Genomic DNA, 18,035 nt, shown 5'->3' on the forward strand with positions numbered 1-18,035 from the left:
TTTTGAGAAATAGAATGAAAAGAAGAAGAAATCTCTCTTGAAAGAGATAGATTGAACAATTGAGCACTCAAATAATTCCTTATTGAATTTCAAGTGTATTGCCCAAGGAATTTTTAAGAGGATAAGATGATTTTGCTTTTTGAGAGGATAAGACCTTTTTGTTCTAAAAAACTCTTAGCAAATTCGTGTTCCAAGTCACATATAAATAGACCTTTGATGGCCATGTAAAAACTAGTTGAACAGATGTGACCCTTGGAAATAATTTTCTGAAAATCTCCTCTGGTAATCGATTACAAGACTTGTGTAATCGATTATAGGCTTTAAAATTTGAATTAAAACGTTCAGTATCTTCTGGTAATCGATTAACATTTATGTTATGTGTAATCGATTACACAATATAAAATTTAAATTCCAACTTGTAATGGCTGTTGTAAATTATTTTGGCCATTGGTAATCGATTACATCCTCTGGTAATCGATTACCAGAGAGTAAATCTCTTGAAAAAGACATTTTAGCTTAAATTTCTTGGCCAAACCTTTTGCTATTTCAATTTGTAATTCCCTTCCTAAATCACTAGAGATCTTCTTGATGTTGTATCTTGTATTCTTGGATTTTTGTCTTGAATTAAACTTGAGAAGCGCATTTTCATAAGGTATCAAAACATCACAATCATATGGCATCATCAAAACATCAAAGTCAAAGTCTTTGCTTCTACACTTGAGGTCATTAGTAAGGGGTTTTAAAATGAGATTACCCTCACAAGTAGCATCCAAACTTGTCCAATTGTGTGAGGACACTCCACCATAGAAAATGTGAACTAGCCTTTGAGGTGAAAAGCCATGATGTGAGAAACTTCTAATTATCTCTTGCAGCCTTTCCAAGGCTTCAAGTAAAGTCTCTTGTTCCTTCTGCACGAAGTTTCCAATGTCCTTGATGTACTGATCCATCTTCATGAGAGAAAAATATATCCTTAAGAAGGCACTTATGCACTGGTTCCATGTAGTAATGTTGTTCTCAGGTAGTGAGTACAACCAGTCCCACTCAGGTGCTGTATAGGATCTTCATGAGCAGCACCACTAAATGGGTTGTTCTTCAGCATTTGTAGGAACACAAGCTTGAAGTAAAAAATGACTCCTTCCGGTAGCTGAGGCAGTAAGATGGGTTTGGTTTTCCTCAAGGTAAGAGTAAGGTAATCTATAAAGGTCTAAGACTAATTAGTTTTCATTGCTATTTCTTTGTCTTCACAGATATATGCACAAAGTTTTTAGATTAGCTTGTCAATATCAGGTTCGTACTGTAGTGATGGATTTTAGGACCTGGATTGCATGCACTACAAAATATAGGAGAAGATCAAATGTAATGGGAAATAAAAGAATAAATAGAACAAAATAAATAAAGAATAAAAAATTTATAAACAAAACTATTTGGTTTAACAAAATTAAACTAGTCGAGAATTCCGCAACTAGTCCCCGACAACGGTGTCAGAAATTTGATGCTTAAAATATGTTAGGCTCGCATAAGGGCAAGTGTACCTTATGCAATAGTAATACTAGACGTGAAAGTCCGGATATCAGACCCAAAGGACCAGTTGTATTTCCAATTAGTTAAGTTTATTAAACTAACCGTAGAGATAATTAAAAAGAGGCTTTAAATATATTTTTTGTTTTGTTTTGGTTTTTATAAGAAATCTATTTAATGAATATAAAGAGAGGTTTAAGTAATGGTAAGAATGACTAAGGGTTATGACTCTCGTATCAATTTTCTCACAATCCTAGTCCTAATAAAATTCCTTTCCTTGTTAATTATCGATTTCCAAAATCATCTAAAGCCTATGATCAAGGTCAGAAGATGCTCTTTACCTGAAATCAATAACTTAATGATCATGGATCTATCAATTCAAGTCAAAGGATAAAATCAATTTTGAGGATTATTAATTAAAGATAACTAATATATCGAAGATTACCTAAACATTTTGATCATACAATTTGATATGAAACATTTTATACTTAGATATATCAATTACATGCAGATAATCACTGGTGTGTAATCAATTGAGTATTAGAATGGTCAGTTCCAAATAAACATTAAAATAAGGAAGAAAATTAATTAACATAAAAACAATGAGGAATTCTATTAAGAACAAGGAGACGAGTACATATAGACATTTACGTCAAAACCCTCGAACCAGGGGAACTAGACACTCATGATAAGAGAAAAACTAGTAATCCTATAAAGAGTAAACATATTCATACCAATAGTCAGGAATGATGATCATGATCCGTCCTAATGGTGTTGTCACGCTCTTCAGCTCTCAAAAGTCCTCAAGGTTCTCTCAAAATTCGTAAAAGACAAGAATAAAACTTAAATGTCTATTTTTTACAAAGTCTAGAAACCTGTATATAGTTTCTTAAAGATATCTCACGAAAAGATGCACTACGGCTATGGTGAATCCACCATGACCATTATTGAGATGGCATTGAAGCTTTGGGCTGTTATGAATCATGACCCTCTTGGTTGACCACAACCCTCTTGAGTTGACCACTGTCGTGATCGGATCCTTGATGTTGTTCTGGGAGGGTTGTTATCATCTGATCATGGTCGTGTTGATTATCATGGTTGTGGTGAATGGACTGTGGCCGTTATGAAGTGTATAGTCTTCAAATCTTCATAAATTTGTGCAATTTCAAACTCTTTCATTCAATCGAGCGATTGTACTTTTGCAATACAAAAATAGTATCCAAACGTGAGTTCTATCAAGAAAATGCATGGAAAATGACACAAAATACCACCCAGAAAGTGGTTTATCAACATTATTAATGAATATAAATATATATACATATATATAATAATTTTTTTAATATATATTGAATTAAACCGAACCAATTAGTGGCCCACTAGGTCGACCACAGACCCATCAATCCAATCCACCAGGCTGATTTTCACAACACTAAATAAACCCCCACCCTTGAGGCTACAATTCAAGCTACTCCAAAAAGATCATAACCAAGGTGGGTTAAGGGTGACCCCAACTAAGATGCTTCCTAGTGCTAGATTTTAGGATCTTATTGGCAAGTTAGGAATGATAAATGAGGGGGAGTGTTAAGATATGTGTGGTATATCCTTAGGATATTATGGCCTACTTATATTTAGGATATCATGAGATATTTGTTTCCCAATTTTCTACTATTCCTTTTTCTTTGTTTGAAAAGGAAATGAATGATTTTACATTATTCACAATTGAGTATATAGTTCCTTTTTTACCAATGTTTTTCTCACTGAATATGTCTCTTGTACACGAAATGTATCTAATGAGAAAACTTTTATTATGTAAGAATGAGAGGAATAAATACTATTAATTGGATCTTATTATGAATAGTTGTGATTAAAACACATAAATCATGGATTTCTCTTAAAGTTATGTGACTCATTTAAGTATTCATGTGATCTTATATCTTGATCATCATCTGTATATGATTCAGATTTTTTTATGTTCAAAAAAATAAAAATGGTTTTCTCATTAGATGTGTCCTATATATAGGAAATATATTTAGTGAGAAAACTTTCTTTCAAGTGAGAATAAGAAAATTAGTACTCCCTTTGATCTTTAATATAAGATACTTGTAACAAAATTACACTCCAATAAAAGTAGGTAACTTACTTAATTTCATTGATTTTTTTAAAATATATTACTAATGTACCGATTTTACCCTTATTAATAATTATTACTATTAGCTTGTTATGGGTGATCTTTTACATTAAAGTTTGAGAGCATCATGCACCACTATCAATAAAAAAACACACTTTTTTTTGTCAACAAAGCATAGATACTTAAAGTATTTAATAAGCACAAATAATAATTAAAAATGCTTCATAGGAATCATAAAGTACCTTTTAAAAAAAAACCATCAATTTCTTTTAGACTTGAATGCAATTTTAGTTCTCCTTTTCTATTCAATATGCAATTTTGGTTATTTTATTTAAAAATAGAAACATTTGGTTCATCTATTTTTAAAAAAATCCGTAATTTTAGTCCTCATATTTCAAATAGAGACATTTGACCATTCTATTTTAGAAAATTCACAATTTTGATTCTTATATTTAAAAAAATTCAATTTTTGTCCAATCTTCCATATTATATACATTTTATTTCTTTTACTTCTTACATTATGATTAATTAAAATATTTTTTAATGATACCTTAAATGAATATGTTAAGTTTAAGATTCAACTAGATCAAAATAAGAGAAATAAAACATAGGAAAAATTGAGAATTTGACTAAAATTATAAATTTTATAAAATAAAAAAACTAAATGTCTTTATTTTGAAATAGGAAACTAAAGTTGCATATTTTTTAAAACAGATGAACCTAATGTCTATTTTAAGTTGAAGGAACTAAAATTAAAGATTGAGTAAAATAAAGGGAACAAAATTGTGTTTTTGAATCTTTCTTTTAAATGATGACTTATATTAAGAATCTCGAGATATTGTTAATGAACTTATGATATTTTAAGATTTTTGAAAAGGTTAAAACAATAAATAATTATCTATTAGTAAAAATAAGACCTTGCAGTATATTTTATGGTAAAAATTGACACGTCTAGTTGCCCGTGAAATGAACAAATATACAAGAAAAAGTCATACTGCAAAGTCCTCTTGCATAAACAAACAAAGTCTTCTGTAAATTATATTGTATAAAAAGAATGTCTCAATATTTGTAGGCCACTATTTAGACTAACACATCCCTTACACATTTTGGTTACATTATTAACACATTTGTCCACAAACTTTACAAGGGAGTAGAGATCTACTCCCTATAATAAATCTAGTATGCAAGCATTACACATGGATCTTCTTTCCCTTTCTTTTTTTAGTTTGCATTTCTTGTTTAATTTCATTACTAAATTTTTAAATTGTTCTGAAATAATAAAATCATAATATATAAAGAAAATTGATTAATTAGATTTTATAGTATATTTTAAAAATATATTAAATTTAATAATAGCATTTGTTAGTTCAAATACAAAAAAAGAAAAACAAAAATTTCAAATAAACAATCCTTAAATTACTTTCAAACATAACAAAAATCAATTTAACTTGAGTAGTAAAAATTAAAATTATATAAAAATACAGAATTTTTCTTCAATTTTTAAAATAGTTTAAATAAATTATTCTATAATTTGACTTTTAATATTTTATATTTAAATCTTTTTATAATTTTCTTTAAAAAAAATTCCGAAATAATGAACCTACAGAAATATAGAGAATTTATTCATTTTGATATATTTTTTAACATATTTAAAGTTGTGTATTAAAAATATGTTCAATTATTTTATTTTCAAATGTTATAAAAATATTTTTTTTTAAGAAAATATTGTTCTACTAGATAAAAGTTAAAGTGGATGATAAAATAAAATAAATATAATAATATTTCATTCTTTTACCACTATTCAAAATTTTATATTAAAAAGTTGTCTAAATATATTATCTCAAATTATGACTTTTGGAGTTGATTTTATTTTATTTTATTTTTGTAGAATGTAAGATTATAAAACACAAAAATATTAATAATAAAAATATAGATTTAAATATCTTTAGATCCTTAAAAATAAAGATGCTTATATTTTATATATTTAATAATTAGAGATAATCTTTATTAAAAATTTCCACTAATATAATATCTACTCTTATAAAGTCTTCGTATAAAATGAGAATGTCTATAAAAACTACTTTGAATGGGAATATTTTTAAGAATTTTTCTTACATCAGAGTTTTTTTAAATTTTAATTTCAAATTTAATTCAAGTTAATAACTCCCAAAGATTTTCTCTCAAGCATCTCAAGTCACACTTTTTTTAATCTTCATATATATATATATATATATATATATATATATATATATATATATATATATATATATATATATATATATATATATATATATATATATATATATATATATATATATATAATTTTGATTAAACAATTTATCTCTTTTAATATACTTTTTTATCTTTATTTCTAGATTAAATTTTAATAACTTTTTCTGAAATTATTAACAATTAAAAGCAATCTTGTATCACTAAATTATGTCATAAATTCACTATAATTTTTAATTGATCCAAAATGTAATATTTATTTTTTACAAATTTGAATTATATTATAACTCAAATATACTAAAAAATGTTAAAAAAAAGTAATTATGTAAATCAAACATTTATCATATTCATTGCACATTATAATAATAGTAAAACATTTTTTAGACAATCTATATTGTAGCAGGTTTGACAATTCTAATTTTCACTGTCGCGGCCGGGACTATTAGGCGAAAGAAGGCATTCGAAAGCATACAAAAAATAGTTCTTCATAATCAGCGTCACATTATGCTAGTTTTGATAGTCAGTGACAATAAAACACTAACATAGAATCATGCGTATTAGGCGAAAGAAGGCATTCGAAAGCATACAAAAAATAGTTCTTCACAATCAGCGTCACATTATGCTAGTTTTGATAGTCAGTGACAATAAAACACTAACATAGAATCATGCGTAAGGTTGGGGAGGAAGTTAGAGCTCTCCCAGTTGTCTGTGTGACTATAATATAATTCAACAGCCATAAATGGTTTAATATCCAAATAAATATCCACAATTCATTTCATTATTAGCCTAATAGGGATGACCAAAAACAGTTATTAAATCTCTGATAACCGCTCATGTGACCCAGTTTACATGTGGCTGTATAATTAAGGATGTTTAAGTGCAAAACAGCATTAGGGGCAAGTTTTGTCTAGAGTAATTTACTTATTTAAAAGGAAGGCTCTAGGTAGAATTTTGATATGATATCTTGATCACATGAAACTAGTCTAAACATAATATGCGCCATTAAACAAATATATAGATAACAAAGATATAGAATTTTGATATGATATCTTGATCATATGAAACTAGTCTAAACATAATATGTGCCATTAAACAAAGATATATAGATAACAAAGTAACCTAATGTCCAATATATAGAAATACTAACCAAGAATTACACACCTAAATTAAGCTCTAACCGCAGGCCAAAACTTCATAAGTCAACCCCAATGCATTTACTAAGAAATAACTAGGGGGTGGGGGTAACTAAAACTGCACTCTAGTGTGACACGCATATGTTTTACTATTATTATATTTCAACAAGCCATTTCAATTTAATAGAAGAAAATAACAACCTTGGTTTATAAAGTATATGATATTCGCAAATTCTAGCAAGCAAAATTGAGTGACGATTTTCACTAGATATGCCATAGTATTTCACCTTTAGCTCGAGTCAGGAGAACCATCTTTATAAGATACAGGGCCTTTCTTTCCATCTAGGCTTCCAGATGAGGACCTTCTGCTCGCTTTTGGTGGAGACTGTGATTCTGCCCGGGATCGTGATGAACTCCTGCTTTGGGACGATGACCTGCTCCTCTCCACATGAGGTCTATATGTATCAACAGGTGAACGACTGCAGACCAGGCTACGACTTCGGCTATATTGTCGAGCTCAGTAACGTGGGCTGCGTGATATAAAGGGTGTCCTGCTCCTCCTACTTCGGAACCTACATATAGTTTTTCTCATAATCATATGCACCCTACCTCATATGTTAATATGCACTATGCTATCATTATTAATCAATGTCATAGGGAAAGATAAACACTTGGCATCAAAAAAGAAAATGTCCTAACAAATAAACCAAATTGCGATAAGAAATAAATCATGCCTCAAATACAAGATTTACTAAGAAATGCAAATGTTATACTGTTATAGGATGTTGAAATAAATAAATAAATAAAAGAAAAACCTCGGTGGAGTTCTTCTGCATGGCAGTGGGCTCCTGTTACGCCTAGGGGAGTACCTTCTGTAACTTGAATATCTGAAAGCAGAAAGTGTAAAATGTATTTTATTTTAACTCATTCTCAATACCACCTTAGGATGTTGACTAATTAGAAATTTTATGCAACTTTGTCAGTTTACCTGTCACGGTCACTTCGTCCACTATAGCCACTATAGCGGTATGATCTCATAGGGGGAGACTGAGAGGGAGTCCTATACCTTCTAGCATAAGAGTATCGTTCATTGAAACCTCTTCCCCTTCTGATACGTTTCGGAGAAACATCAGGTGACACACTTCTAGACAAGCTCCTACCACGAGGAGTCCTTGCCCTACAAACAGGGCTACGACTCCTAGAATAACTGCGGCGATTGACTCTGCTTGGTGCTCTAACTGAACTTCGGCTAATGCTTCTCAAAGGGACTCTACCAGAGCTTCTGCTCAAGCTTCTGGCAGATGATCTAACTGGATTCCTGCTTATACTCTTTCTTGACACTCTTACAGGGCTTCTGCTAATTGATCTTCCTGATGGTGCTCTTGGTGAACTCCTACGATGACTCAGATAAAGGGATCTTACAGGGCTTGCACTGCCATTTCTATTACCATGAGATCCCATAGGACTTCTACTGACACTTTTATCACTGCAAGTTCTCACAGGGCTTCTGCTTATTGATCTACATGATGGTTCTCTGGGTGAACTCCTCTGGCAGCTACGAGAAAGGGATCTTACAGGACTTGCACTGACAATTCTATGATCACAAGATCTCACAGGACTTCTACTGACACTTCTATGATTCTGAGTTCTCACAGGGCTTCTGCTGATTGATCTTTGTGATGGTGCTCTGGGTGAACTTCGGTGGCTACGAGAAAGGGATCCTACAGGGCTAGCACTGACACTTCTATGACCACGTGATCTCACAGGGCTTCTACTGAGAATTCTATGACCATGTGATTTCACGGGACTTCTGCTGATTGATCTTCGCGAAGGTGCTCTGGGTAAACTCCTTCGACGGCCCTGAGAAAGGGATTTTACAGAGCTTGCACTGCCACTTCTATGATCACGAGATCTCACAGGGCTTCTACTGATACTTCCATGATTGTGAGTGCTCACGGGGCTTCTACTAACACTTCTTCCCTTCCTACCTCTCACTGGGCTTCTTTTAATGCTTCTTCTGTTTGGACTCCTGCTCAAACTCCTCCATAATGGAGCATGAGGGCTTCTACTACCACCTGGACTTCTGCTCAACCTCCTTTTTGGATCAATGCTTGGGCTTTTTCTGTCACTCCTTGGACTAATACTCATACTCATGGTTCGCTTGGGGCTCCTGCTTTGATTCCTGCTCATCAACTTTTCATAAAATGCCTGATCTTGAAGAAATGGTAAGCATAAGAAATAAATGAGGTGTGACAAGAATGGAAAGTAGACCTAGATTTGCCTAGTTGATCATCCATCACATCAGGCTGCCTCCCTTCCCTTCTGTCAGATCTATGGTTAGCCCCAGTGCTGTTGCTATGCCACTCTCCATTTTCCTTTGGGAATTCTTCCTCCTCTAGCATATTCGGTTTCTCCCTCTTTTCAAGGTGCATGTGATGTAACTCTTTCTCCGCAACTACGGAAGGTTGACCTTCAGCTGCAACAAAATAAGAAAAAGGAAAGACATGACATTAGTCACTATCAAAACAATTAAATAAAAAAAAATTTACGAAATAGCATAGTCCTTTTACACAAGCATCAAGTTTGTAGATGCTTCATTTAAGTGACTTGACAAGGAAAAAAAAAGTACCAGCAAAAACAATTTTACTACAAAAGCAATTATTTTTCATTGCCAATCCAAAGGAAAACTTCATATTTCTTTCCAAGCTTACAATTACTGATCAATTGATGGAAGGGAAAAAATAAGTATTCATAAATACGGTATCAACAAGGTAACAGTACAAGGTTAGGCAAATCAAATCAGCCCCCCTCCCCTCTAAGTAGATACCTGAACGCAGATTGTCTTTATCTTCAGGCAACAAATTATTATACAATGCAGCCATAAACTAGGCCAGGCCAGTAGGCCCACAACAGTTCAGTATTTTGCAAAATTCTAGCTTATATTTCAGGATTTTGCTTCATCAGAGACAAGGTAAAAGAAAATAATTTACTAGATAAACTACATTACATAAACACAATAAACTAAAAAATGAATGACTTAAAAAATTACCATGTCTCTGAGAATGACCTTTATGCTTCTTATCTTTCGCTTGAGCAGCACCACTTTTGCCATCAGAGTTGTTGTCACTCCTACTTCCACTATCTGAATTGGTATGACTGGCCAATTCCCTAAAAACCAAACACAATCTCAGTGGCAACCAACTGTTGAAATCATATAGGAGTATGACTTGTTACATTAAAAAAAATTATAACCCCTTCAATGCATATTATGTTTATGTCAAGAGCAATGAATGCAGCTTCATATAGTAAGACAACATCTATGACACTCATAAATCAAAACGACACCACACAATATGCTAATAGAATAGAATAAACAACTACTCATGAAACCACAAGATCTACACAGCTATTATAAGTTCTTCAGAGGCAAGCAACTATAACTGGAATGTGGAATCCATTAATCATAACCAAATATTTAATCAGAATCAATACCTTCTTGATCTAAGCTTTGATCTTTTGTCTTGTTTCCTTTGTCTCTTGTCTCTGTGTTTGTCTCTTCTTTTTCCACGTCTAAGTTTATTTTTCCTAGACCTTTTTCTCTTTCTCCGCCTGTCATCGCTGGAGGAACTTGTGTAAGATGATGAAGATACATCTGAGTCAGAATCACTATTACTTTCTGAAGATTCCATGTCTAAATCTGAGGAACTATCAGATTCTGATGAGTAGTATTTTCTCCTTCTGTCTGCTCTAGATTTTTTGTGCTTTCCCTTATGCGGCACTTCATGACTATTGGTTTTGGAAGATCCATCTCTTACCTTTTTTGATTTATTTATCTTCTTTCCATCTACAAATGTAAAGATTCAAATCAACAACTCAAATATTTTTGAAAATGACAAAAACCAGCTGGGAAGTAGAACATTGACATCAAATAAGCAATACATTGTGTTAAGCTTTGGCATTAAAAAGTTGGACATGAAATTTTCAACAGATGATCATGGATTTAATTATTCATGGGGGTGTCGGTTTGGGATGGGTTTGGTCAAACGCATGACCCAACCCAATCAAATTTGAACGGATTGGATTGGGTTTGTTTTCTAAGAAAAAAAATGAAACCCAAGCCAAACCAACCTGTTTGTAAATGGTTTGGATTAGATTGGGTCAACGGGTCATTTTTTTTAAACTATTTTTTATAAGCTAAAACTTTTATTAAATGAATCAGACACAAGATTTTTTTTAAAAAGAAAATTTTGTGATGGTGTCATATCCCACTCCACTTCACCAACTCCTATCTATCTATCTATCTATCTATCCATGAGGGATGAAAATTAAGCATACCATATTCGAGATAAGGAGTTTCAATAAGCATAGTGAAGATGGGTTTCAAACACTTTTTTTCTACCAAAACCAATGGGACATCATGAGGCTTACTCTTTGTAAATAGATTTGAAATATTTTTAGAAGTCCATATGAAATGGCTTCAATCAATAAAACCCTTGTCGCTTTGATCCTGAAGGTTAAGGATGTGTTAATGCTTACGCAATTCAGGTCAATAAGTCTATGTAATCAATAGTCAATAGTATTTGATTTCTTAAAATTTAAAAATATATATTATATATTACATATATTAATAATAATAATAATAATTTAATACAAATTAATGGGTCAATGGGCCAAGTCAGCGAGTCAGCATTTTCAAGTATTAAAACCCGTGACCCAACCCAAAACTCAACAGGTTTGATTGGTCCAGTTTGGGTTTGACCCAAACAAAAAAATTACCCAACCCAAACTATTTGGGTTGGTTTGGATCAATTCAGGTTCGCAGGTGACCCGCACCTGCTTACACTCCTAATTATTCATATAATCATATTTCATATTAAGGGTAGAACTTAGTATTCTCCATAAAGGGCTGAGGAATTCTCACCCTCATTATGTTCACCACAATTAATTATTTTAACAGTTACACTTGGAAGTCCTTCTTCATCACCCACTTCTTCAATTTTCTTCAATACATCATGCCCTTGCACAAGCTTGCCAAAGACTACATGTTTCCTGCAAAATTAGCTCACGGAACAAGATAAGCAGGTTGAGCATTTAGTTCCAGTCAGAAAAAAAATGACTAAAAACAAGGAAACTCCCACTGAATAATAAGAGAGGAAGACCCCATTCAGATAAACAGTATAAACATGTACTTTATTTGAGGAAATATTGAAACATAAGCTCCGTTGACTCAAATGCATTCTAAATTAAGCCAAATGGCATTTGAATATATGTGTGGAGAAACAAAGCAAAAATAGAATTTTGACAATGCAATGACAGCAATCAAATTAATGAATTATTATAAGAATAGCTACCGCTTAAACTGATTTTAACTTTTACAGAGGTCTGTGTTCATTAGGTTTAATTTTTAGCTTATAAAATACGGCCTAAAATAAGGCCAAAACAGATTATATGGGTTTCAAGGGCTGTTTTAACATTTCATCCAAACAGTACTAAAATACTTCACAATTACTTATTGTAGTAGATAAGATCAAATAAGCTGCAAATAAAATCATCCAAATGGGACATAAGTGCTAAATGCCATTGGAAAAGAGTCAGAAAAGCAAACCTATCAAGATGGGGGTCAGCTTTAAAAGTGAGGGTAAAATGAGAACCAAGCATGTCACGATCAGCAACTGCCATTGATAGAAGGCCTGGACCATCATGCTTTAGCCTAGGTGACTCATCTGAAATAAATCACAAGTACAATTTATAAGAACTAAATAAATTACTCAACATAATTCCAAATCCATGCTGCAGATCATGAGCTCAAGACCACAACTTAGCATTTTTACCTGGGAACTTGGAACCATATATGCTTTCTCCTCCAGTCCCTGCAAAACACACAGGAAAATGTGATGTTGGAGTGTAGAATAATGTAGTATACAATATGTGCTGTGTTTTGGATGCCATACAAAGAATAAAAGATTACTGTCAATGAGGTTTGAAGACAAGCCAGCCTACTATTCAGCCACATAACTAAAGCACAATAAAAGGCTACATGTGATCATTTGATAAAAGAAAGAAAAAAGTAACAACTAACAACCATTGCATAGCATAATTTTAACAAATACACACTTAAGAAAAGGAAGAGAACAAATGAAGAAGTTGGCAACAGATAGAACCATATGATGACTATAATTTCAAAATTACCACAAGCCACATCATGGCAATATCCAAAAATTAACCAAAATAAGAAAATCAAATTGCTTCCATACTCCCCACTCAATGGCAAGCCAATCTATATACAAGCAAAAGAGCTTTGTTAGTTTCCTAATTGACTTAGAAAAGAAATTACCATTGTCATAGGAATCATGAAAATGGAACAAGGCTTGCAACTTGGACAACTGAATGATCAAATGATAAAACATAAAGAAAGTGACTACGCATACTGTATTAAGTGCAATTTCAAAAACTAGAGAAATAATTCATAATAGAAGGCAAGTATCAACATAATCGTACCATTTCGATTAACAAAATCCCCACCTTGCAAAAAGAAAACCAACCATTAACACACAATCACATGATAACAATTCATGCAAATTGTGTTTGGTCATCCCAAGGCTTATTACAATTAGGAGGATGAATAACATATAATTTAGTAAGTACAACCTTAAAACTATATCACAAGAAAGGCAGTCGTGACCATCAGCCCTGTATCCTACAGAATAAACAATGGTAACTGACTAAAAGAGAGGCCACTACTAAGCCATTTTTAACCACAAGAATGTGAGGACATAGAGAACTACTGAAATATGATCTACATGCAAGAAAAAATAAAAACAGCATACCTGGGCAAAGGAGCCTTTTATTCGATGAAAGAAAGAACCCTTGTAGTGTAGTGATTTTCTGGTATTTGGACCAACACCCTTTTCTCCTGAACACATAACAACATATTTCAGAAAAAAAAATGGAGGGGAATCAGTTATTGATTGATTAGAAAGACAAGTTACAAAGTTTCAATTTCCCATGCACAATCCATGGAAGCAAAATGCATAAACATATCCAAGAACTTGTTCAGCTAGTGACAGATAAGCAGTAGTGATGATATATTTAAGTGTTACAGGGAAAAAGGAAGGGCCCAATAAACAAATGTCAACATTGAAAGAATTTTTCCTGCAACTTTAATTTATTACCTGTACATAGTGCACGGAAATTTTCTGCAGTCTTTGGAGCAATATCATAGAAAAGCTGAGAGGGAAAAACGACCAAGAATTAGATGAGATCAAATACTGCAAACATTACTTCATACATCATTAAAACCGACAATTCATAAAGATAAAAAAAAGTACCTCAAAAACCATCCTTTCAACAGGATCACCATCTATGGACACATCCATAAACACCAGCGGATTCTTCTTCTTTGCCATCGCTCCACACCTGCTTAATTATCAAAACTTAAACCCTCTGAACAACAGATCTGAAGCAACAAAATACCATTACACAAACACCAATTATCCACTGATAGCAAACAATAATTCCTCAATAACAAAAGAAAAACACAAACCCTAGCAACAAAACAGAGCTACCCTGCTGCACTCCCAAGCTTTTACAACATAGTTTCCCAAATTCTACGTAATTCATGTTAACTTCGTAAGGTTTATGCATACAGTGGACCCTAATGAAACAATGTACCATGAAAATTTAGTGTTAAATTGTATTGCTAGAAAAATCAATATCCTACTATACATCCAATCTCAGTAGGTTTTAAATTACTGTCGTGTTTACGGTTTCATCACAACATATGAGGATCAAAATGACGGTCGTGAACCATTATTTAAAACATTTTAGAACACTTACATAGTTCAATTCAACCCTAAACTAAAATTAAAAGAGAGAAAGTTACAGCACATCGATCACACAAGACTCTTAGCAAATAATTTCCACTTCCTAGCACCAAAACAAGAACCGGTTCATGCAAAACACGTCTAGAAACCACAACGAGTTCGAGGAGAGGACAAACAAAGCATTAACAGTGAAATCAACGGCGCGAAAACGCAGTAGTTGCGTCAAATTTGAGAAGGAACCCTAAAACCCTAGCTACAGTCCCCAACGTTAGGAATACGCTGAACGTGAAACGCGGGGCACCGAGGCATAAACGACAGAGAGAATAGTGTTGCAAGTTGAAGTGGATTTGATTTAATTTAACAGAGTTGGTGAAGAAATGAATTTAGACGAGAGCTGAGAAAATTGATTTTAATGGAATTGACTTTTGTAAAATAAATTGTGGTTAAAATGAATTTTAAAGTAATAAAATTTATATTTAAATATTTTTATTATAAAATTTAGTTCAGACTAAAAATTATTCAAAGTTATTTAAACTTAACCAAATATAAAATTTCTTCCTGACTTGAAATTAATTCTGAGTATAGCCCAGCTGGCTAGATACAAAAAAAAAAATCACTGTATACGACTAGTACACAAACATCCAAACAGTAACTATCTCATTAGGAGGATTTGAACGAGGGATAGATTTGTAATTTTAATCAATAAAAATGAATGTATTTTAAAGAATGTGTTAGAGAGTATATTTTAGCATTTTTCATTCCATTAAACTCTTGTTGTTCCAAGTTGTTAAAATCGAAATTTTATTTCGAATCGTAAGGAAATATAAAATTCATAACTTGGAGATAGTAAATTATGTTGTAAGATTATATGTTTCTAATATAAATAAAAAATAAACTCTGAACTATAATTATAATAATATAAAACAAACTTAAATTGGACATTCATAATCATAACATAAAAAATAGTTAAATACTTGACAGAAGATAATTTTAGAAAAACTAAAGATAAAATAACTATTTTTATTTTAAAAAATTTGTCAGTAAAATATTTTTAGAATTACTATTTTTTATTCTAATTGATTTAGAATATTAAATTACATCTTAATATTTTTCTAAAAATTGTAGTCAAATATATTTAATATGTTACAAATAATGAGATCATTTCTTATTTTCAAAAGGCCCCCTAAAAAATAGCAATTTTTTCTCAAAATAAACCAAACCAAAATGGCACTTAATCAAATTAATTGGCTAAATAGTTCAAGTTAAAAAATTAATTAATTAATCATCCTAAAATATACTTAATTATTTAATGAATTACTTAATGAAATATGACAAATCATTAAGTACATTTTGAAAGTGCTAATAGCTAATAAAAACAGTATGAAGAGAAAAAATATATCAACAAAAGCTATCATAATTATTATTTGAGCAAATTACAATAATACTCCATATGGTTTCATATAATTTCACAAGTATCTTATGTTTTTTAATCACTACTTTTGTCTTCTTTGTAGGAAGTATTAGTGTAAGATTTGAAGGGGTGTCAGTGTAATATTTTTAAATATATAAAGAGATGTTAGGTAGTATGATTTTTTCAAACTTAAAGGTTGATTAGTGTATAAAAATAAAGAGGCTAAACTTATGTGTAATTTGATAAAAGTTTAAAGATATTATTGTAATTTGCTCTTCTTTTTTACTACAAAGGGTTAAGAAGTCAAACTAAAAACTACAAAAAAGAAAAAAACTATCATATGTTATGTCAATTAACATGTTTAAGTGAAGGAATGGAGAAGCCTTCTCGAAGATTATTAATTCATTGTCTAATGATAATTATGTTGGACCAAATAGTTAACTACCTAGTTTACTTCATGCAAGATGTTATATCAAATCATCTCTCTATTCCTCTTCTTATTAGATTGTATGACATGCACGAATGAGACACGTGATACAATAATAAAAATCTTACTATTTTATTAGACAAACATTATCTTTTCTTACTAATTCTCTTTGTTAAGAGTAACATTATCATTTATTTATAAAAGATTAATGTATTTCTTATTTTTAAAATATAAAAGCATTTATTTATTTTAATTCAACAAGGGTAAAAATGGTTGGATAATGAGGATAGAGGCAAAGGGTTGGCCAGCCTAAGTATGAACCCCAACAATAAAAGTATAAGAGAAAAGGATTCTATTTGAAGGCTCATTATCCACGTAATAGAGGAGTGCCAATCTAACTTCTTTGTTGTCCATTTCTAAGTTGTTCATTTGTTGTCCATTCAAAACGAGTTGTGTTAATATTTAATCATGACCCACTCCATGAAAATCATAAAAATGGTATCATTTCGTATGGACAGCACAGAGACAGCTTGGAAAAGGACAGCAAAGAAGTCAAGTTCAGAGGAGTGCATATTGAAGAGAGTGAGGTGTGGATTGGTTCATTACTCATCAAATATTTAAGAGTTTAGGTCCATACTCTTCATTAGAACTCTCCCTTAAACGTCACTCTCAACTTTCTTATTCACCAATTCTACGAACGGGGTAAGATTGCTTTCTCAACAAGTCCAAGGTCACAAATAATGTTATCTCTTGTGTCAAAAATTTCCAAAAAGTCAATACTTTCAAGGTTCTTATACTCCCTCATTTTCTAGTTCTATTTTAAAATCCTAAATATGGTTTGGATTTTCAATGAATATATGTGTTTATTGTGTTTGTGGTTATGCCTAATTTCACTATCTTGTCCTATTTTCAATTGGTAAGAGCCCTAGAATTTATTTTCTCTCGTTATCATTTCATAGATTACAATAATGCTACAAGATTTGATTGAGGATGTTAGGTTTATGTTTTCAGCATGTAATAATTTCATTTCAATTTGTTACCCAATGCATGAAACTTTTGACCATTTTATGGGGCATATAATTTTTGTTTTGTTGGTTTTGAAAATTGCTATTTATAATGTTATTTGATACTATTATGAGTTAATGTTCACTTTCAAAATGACTTTGGATTGGTTATTTTAGATTTAGTAGAGACCATTATGGCTCTCGAGGAAGAGTTTGGTTTGCTATTCCGTATAAGGATTGCATCTCATTCTGAAGCAAATGTTGTACATTACTGATAAGTATCTTATTTTAACCTTAACTCTTATTGTTGTGTTGTTGGAAAATAGCCTATTAATGTGGTCATTTTGTTATTGTTCTTTTTT

The 18,035-nt window shown here is 31.6% G+C and overlaps 1 protein-coding gene across 1 annotated transcript; it reads right to left on the minus strand.

Annotated features, from left to right (window-relative positions):
* Nucleotides 1–6,905: 6,905 nt before the first annotated feature.
* LOC114384646 (peptidyl-prolyl cis-trans isomerase CYP95-like) lies at nucleotides 6,906–14,422 on the minus strand. Its single transcript, XM_028344355.1, has 12 exons — nucleotides 14,337–14,422; nucleotides 14,181–14,235; nucleotides 13,836–13,921; nucleotides 12,840–12,878; nucleotides 12,614–12,731; nucleotides 11,930–12,057; nucleotides 10,501–10,852; nucleotides 10,058–10,176; nucleotides 9,280–9,484; nucleotides 7,997–9,190; nucleotides 7,824–7,895; nucleotides 6,906–7,580 (listed from the first exon to the last, which is right to left on the minus strand). Exons 2-12 carry the CDS (start codon nucleotides 14,186–14,188, stop codon nucleotides 7,526–7,528), a joined length of 2,376 nt encoding a protein of 791 aa, XP_028200156.1. The 5' UTR covers nucleotides 14,189–14,235; nucleotides 14,337–14,422; the 3' UTR covers nucleotides 6,906–7,525.
* Between the last annotated feature and the right edge of the window lie 3,613 nt (nucleotides 14,423–18,035).

This window comes from Glycine soja, chromosome 14 (genome assembly GCF_004193775.1).
Source record: "Glycine soja cultivar W05 chromosome 14, ASM419377v2, whole genome shotgun sequence".
NCBI classification, from domain to species: domain Eukaryota; kingdom Viridiplantae; phylum Streptophyta; class Magnoliopsida; order Fabales; family Fabaceae; genus Glycine; species Glycine soja.